General features: G+C 38.1%; 1 protein-coding gene across 1 annotated transcript in view; it reads left to right on the top strand.

Annotated features, from left to right (window-relative positions):
• The first annotated feature begins 242 nt into the window (after positions 1-242).
• Positions 243-6,000, top strand: part of LOC139199573 (alpha-2-macroglobulin-like) — a 286,525-nt gene continuing 280,767 nt past the window's right edge. Inside the window, exons 1-11 of the mRNA XM_070828623.1 lie at positions 243-420; positions 575-755; positions 944-1,100; positions 1,769-1,821; positions 2,081-2,101; positions 2,886-3,051; positions 3,136-3,220; positions 3,359-3,509; positions 5,302-5,419; positions 5,540-5,649; positions 5,748-5,915. Coding sequence (XP_070684724.1) covers positions 335-420; positions 575-755; positions 944-1,100; positions 1,769-1,821; positions 2,081-2,101; positions 2,886-3,051; positions 3,136-3,220; positions 3,359-3,509; positions 5,302-5,419; positions 5,540-5,649; positions 5,748-5,915 — 1,296 coding nt within the window. The 5' untranslated portion in view covers positions 243-334. The remainder of the gene's footprint in view (positions 421-574; positions 756-943; positions 1,101-1,768; positions 1,822-2,080; positions 2,102-2,885; positions 3,052-3,135; positions 3,221-3,358; positions 3,510-5,301; positions 5,420-5,539; positions 5,650-5,747; positions 5,916-6,000) is intronic.

Genomic DNA, 6,000 nt, shown 5'->3' with positions numbered 1-6,000 from the left:
CTGGACAAAATGTAAAATCTATATTAACTGATTTGAAATAATTTTGATTTTGTCAAACGTTTAGTCTGTTTTTGTACTTTGGCTATGTAGAAACAACGTCATTTTCACATTTTCTTTCTTTTTATAGTTGGAATGACTTGAACTGATTATATAACTTCAGACCTATAAATGATTGACTTATGGGTAACCAGACATCAAATACAGGGGCTGCATGATAAGTACGTTTGTGTGGGCGAGTGTGTGTGGGTGTGTGTCTGTGTGAAGCGGGGGTGGATTTTGGCATCAGAGGCTATTTAACAGATGCTGACTCTGAGACTCATCATCTCAGTCAGTCATGGGTCGGCCTGGGGTTCAGATGTGGACACTGACACTGTGTGTCTTCCTGACCTGGATGTGTGTTGGTGAAGCAGCGGCAGGACCGTAAGTTTACCTGGAGTGTCTTAAACAATAATAAAGCATGTATGTTTTGTGTAATTTAGTTCTAACTAGTTACATGAATCAGAGGTAATGGTTTTCTTCCATGTCAGATCCAGTGAGGTATCTGCTGTATGTGTGCATGTGTCTGTGTCTGCAGACAGTACATGGTGGCCATTCCTGCAGTTCTTGAAGCTGGAGCAGAAACCAAATTCTGTATGAGTCTCCTGCAGCCCAACGAGTCTGTGGTCATGACCATCACTCTGTTGTCCCAAGAGAAAAATACAACCCTCTTCCAGAAGACATTAAGTGAAGAGTTTCATGACTGTGTTCAGTTTAAGGTCAGCATCTTGATGGACTTTCATCCATTTCCCAGTTTTCACAACATTGTTTGAAAATAAGTAATTAAACATTACCAAGTTGGAGAACCCCTATTTATAATACATACAGTGTGACACACAATTTTTTTTTTTCTGTAAGACTGAATACCTCTCTTGACAGGTGTCTATGAAATATCTCTTTGTCACAGGCTCCTTTAGTGCAGAAAAAAGTGGTGCAGGAGTTTGAGGTGGAGGTACGAGGTCTCAGATTTTACTCAAAAGAAGTCAGGAAAGTCATGATCAGTGTGTATCAACCAAAGACATTCGTCCAAACAGATAAACCAATCTACCTCCCTGGACAAACAGGTAACCTTGAGCTGATTATCTATGGTGTACACAATAAAGTCAACTTTTTATAACATATATATAGATGAGTTTCCCATTTAATCAAATAATCGCATCTGTGTGCAGGGCATGGGGTAGAAATCTATTTGCCTGCTCCAAGAGTTAAACGCACAATCACTCCCACATTTTGGATATTATATTAGTCATGTCAAATGTTTACAATATTAAGACAGACACAAACACAGTACTGTGTGGACTATCTTAAAACATGTTTCTTCATCACAGGCCTCTTTGCAAAACTATCCACTACTTTAAGTCGAGGTTTGTAATCAGATTGCAAGATGCTAAGAGCTAATTCTGCCCTCTGAGCTGAAAGGGAGTTGTCCTTCTTGGGATACTGAGTATTTTTCATCAATTACTTTTGCAATTCATTTAGTTTATGGCACAAAAACAACTTCTCATGTTGATCTCCCCATATGCTCTCATTCGCTCTGGTATACAAGAAGAAATGGTTCTCATTGTCTGATTGGGTACCTGTTAAAGAAGAGAACTGAAGGATTAATGATAAAAGCCAATTGTAAATAATCTATTGTTTGAACCTTATCTAACTTGTAAGTCCAAGTGAGATCCAGTAGTCTGTCAGAATGTTAAACACTGCTGTAAATGTAATCTCTTTGTGTTTCTCTCAGTGCATTTCAGAGTCGTCTCACTGGACTCCAAGTTCAGACCTGCCAGTCAGCTGGTGAGTGTTTGAACTGTATCTCCTTTCTTCATCTCTTACTGTTTGATGGCGTAGGTTTTAATCAACCAGAGTTCTGTCTGTAGTCAGTCAGCTCCTGTGTCTGCAGACAATTCTGAAGTGATAACAATGAAACTATACCCAAAAAATGAATTAACTTTAATTTCACTGATTGTCAATGATTTCTGAAATAAAGAAAAACGCCCGACTCAATATAAAAAGATTGGTCCTTTAATAAATCTCTGTTTTTCTTGTTTTGCAGTACTATATCATCGAAATTGAGGTAAATCAACAGCCACACATCTTTTTTTCTCATGTAAATTCAGCATGTTAAACACACCAAGAGCCTAAACTTTCTATGTGGTAAACATTTTATTGTGGCCTAACCTTTATGAAAGTTTTGAAGTTAATTCTGATATAAATATTTCACAGTTATGACAAATAAACAGTATGAACTGTAGCAGGATATTTTACACTGAATAACTTGAACAAACCATTAATGATTATTGACAGTAAGTGCAAGAATAGTGCATTGTGAATTGGCAAACATCCCCTGTTATATGATAGCAATTAATTAAATAAAATCTTTTAATTCAAATATAATGTTTTACTGGCTGGAATTTTTGTTGTCATTTGTCAGTCAATCTAATGTAGTTACACATTGTCCAAGTCAGTGGAGAAGACTGTGATGTTAGCTAACACAAGCCATTAAGTGGACCTTTTAGACAAGATTGTTTTGTCAAATCACATTAAAATTGATTTTAAAAGGATATGGAGCAAATACTGACCATATACTTTATTATGATTAATTTCAGTATATCTGTAACTGTATACTATATCTATATTTCTGTATAGCTGACACTTGGCACTAATACTTGCTAATACACTGGTCGTGATCTGTTTGCGAACAATTTCAAATAACACAATGTCAAAGTGTAGGATTCCAACTTAACTACAAGTGCTTTGAATAAACATGATGTTTTTTACACTGAGAGCCGCAGACTATCCAGATGAATGGCCCACTTTTGTCTGCCATCACCCGTTCTTCCCATATATTTTGTTAACAGGATGCTAACAACAACCTGATTGGACAGTGGCTGAATGAAACTTCAAATGGTAAAATACTGCAGCTTTCTTACTCCTTGAACTCTGAGGCCCGTGAAGGAACATACAAAGTCATTGTGTCAATTGGTGAAAAGAAACTATATCACAGCTTCAGGGTGGAAAAATATGGTAAGTTATGGTTCATTTTTGTTCATTCCATTTCAATGCATCTGTAATAAATCAAGAATAATGACAATCATATTTCATTTCCAGTTTTACCTAAATTTGACGTAAAAATAGAAGCAGCTGCTGAAATAAGTATTGAGCAGGAAGAAATTGAAGCTGAAGTATGTGGAACGTAAGTAGAAGCTTCACTTATTACACTCCATGACACTAATCTCAAATATTTCCAATTTGGTGAATGACTAACTCACCAAATAACTTGTTGAGTAACTTTCAACAACACAATGTTCTTTTCCTATGTCCATCAATTTAGGTATACATACAGCCAGCCTGTACCGGGAACTGTTACAGCTGAGATGTGCCGACCTCTTAATCGCTATGGGTTTAGAGCCACTGTCATCACCCCTGACAATCCAGAGGGAATCTCACAGATAATGGCCCCATGCTACAAGGAGACAAAACAGGTACAGTTGCTATAGCAACAGTCTCATAACTCTGCTGAAACAGTGTGCATATAGAGATCCACCTTACATACGCTAACACAGTATGTGTGTATTACTTCCTTTTACCAATAGCCGGCGTAATGACTGTGTCTCTAGGCTGGCACTCTTATCAAACATAAGATTTGGGTCAGATTGGACAATGTAAACTGAAGTTACAACAACTTCCTGCATGGAAATTCAACAGCTTGTCACTACCATGCTGTTTGAGTTTTGTACAGACCTTGAATAACTTTTCATTGTCAAGGTCATGCTGACCAAGTTTTAGGTGGATTTTTAAAATTCTCGACAAGATCCATCTGCCCAGTGAATTCCGTACATGTAGATAAAACATAGTGCTGGGCTAGTTTGTTGAAATTTTGTAGGGGGCGTCACTGAGCCCTCTTGCCACAACCAAACCCACAAACCAAATCAGATAACACATTTCAGGCCTCCTGATGTGTGTGTAAAATTTGGTGAGTTTTCAGCTAATTTGGTGAGTTTTCAGCCCTTTAAAAGCAACTTCCTGTTTAATGGCGAACAGCACATTGCTGTGGCAACAGTGTTTGACAAAAACTTAAAAGCATCACACTGTAGCATCAGAAAGGTCATGGGATGTTTGACCAGATTTGAGGTGGGTGTGCTTATCCTGCTTGGAGTGGTACATCAAAGAATAGAACATGTCATTTCCTGCAGTCACTACGTGGTGCTATGACCATGGTTAATAACTAACCTGTAGATGTCTTTGATGAAGACTCACATTTTTTACTATGAAGCATCATCAAGGTCTTCAGGCTTTTCTGACCAAAGTTGAGGTATGATCTGACCTTGTAGAGATTATTAACCACATTCTGTTTCATGGTGAAACATCACAATTTGAGGCCTCGTAATGGCCATGCCCTCTGATTAAAACTTTGAACAAGCTTTTAACAATGTTTCATTGGTATGGTCTGTTCTATGCATTGAATAAGTTTGAGGGGGATCAGATCAACCACCTCAGACAAGTTCATCAATTTACAACCCCTCCGAATCGCCAAAAATGCACTAAAAACTACAATCAAATTAAAAAGGGGATTCAGGACATGGCACCAAAAGACTTTTTTGTGTGTCTGGACATAACACGTCAGTGTACCAAATTTCCTTACCTGGCAAATAAAAATCATAAATAATAATACCTTGCATTCCAATAGAGTCCTTGCACCATGTTGCGCTCAGGCTCTAAATACTGGAGCAGAGGACACTTCTTAAATATTTGGGTTATCTATCTGATTACATTGTTTGGAGGGTTGACAACCATCAAGACTAGAGTCACCTTGACATCTAAATGACTAGTGAAAGGTTCCCCTCAGCAAAGCTAAGAACTGTATTAAGCTGACTATCGCCATTGGGCACCTTGATGATTCCTACTGCTTCCCAGCTATGTCTGAGGAAACCTGTATAAATACTGGTCCTGTCTTGTGACAGGAAGTCAGCACGTTTGTGTGATTTTGAAAATTATGGCTTTGCATTTTGGCCAGGTTTGTTTTTCCTTTCTAAAAGTTTGCATGCAGAAAAAACAAGATTCCAATGACATCTAGATGGTAATAAATTAAAAGAAAACAGAGCAAGGTTTGCTTTTATGGTTTTTTAGCATAAAATAGAGTCTAGCAGCTGTAAATCCTAGTATCCTGTACTATACGTCTATGCATTTTGCCCTGGTTTTTCCAAGCACCTGGCTACAGAAGGACCAATTCATTGTCTGTCTGTCCAATTTATTTTATCTTCTTGTGCTTTCTAGATTGACAAGAAGGGCTGTGCCACTTTTGCCTTCAAGACGTCCTTTTTCAAAAAGCTGGACCAAAAGGTGCTGCAAGATGGACTCAATCTTAAGACTAAAGTGGAAGAGGAGGGGACTGGCAAGTCTTATAATAACTTAAATTAATATTTTCAAAAGACAGTTGGTATATCAAGACAATTTTACTGTATTTAAACAATATGGCATACACAGAGTTGTAACATGGAGACTTCTTGTACAGGTATTTCACATCCACAAGAGAAGAGAATATCGATTTCATACATTGTTGGAAGGCTTTCATTCTTTGACACACCCAAGGTTTATGAGCAAGGATCGAATGTAGAGGGAAAAGTAAGTGCATGTGGTCCTCACTTTTTCACTGTCATTCTAAACAAAGTGCAAATTAAGTCATGTGCATTCTCATTGATACAGCTTTGTGCTGCCAACAGGTTAAAGCCGTTTATTACAATAATACGCCCATCCCTGACATGCTGGTGTACCTGTCTGAGGGTGAAAGGTGGTCATCACGAAGGCTACAGAACCTAACAACTAACAGTGACGGTGTTGCAACTTTCTCATTAGACTCAGCTGACCTTCATGAGAACACCCGCCTCCACGTACGTAGAAGAAGTAGAATTACAGTCTGTAACACATCATGACACCTTCATTGAGCCACTGAGTAAAGCTTTCCTCTATGTCAGC

The sequence above is a fragment of the Pempheris klunzingeri genome, chromosome 4 (assembly GCF_042242105.1).
Source record: "Pempheris klunzingeri isolate RE-2024b chromosome 4, fPemKlu1.hap1, whole genome shotgun sequence".
Classification (NCBI taxonomy): Eukaryota; Metazoa; Chordata; class Actinopteri; order Acropomatiformes; family Pempheridae; genus Pempheris; species Pempheris klunzingeri.
Note: the sequence above shows the minus strand (reverse complement) of the source record. Positions and strands in the feature narration are given on the sequence as shown.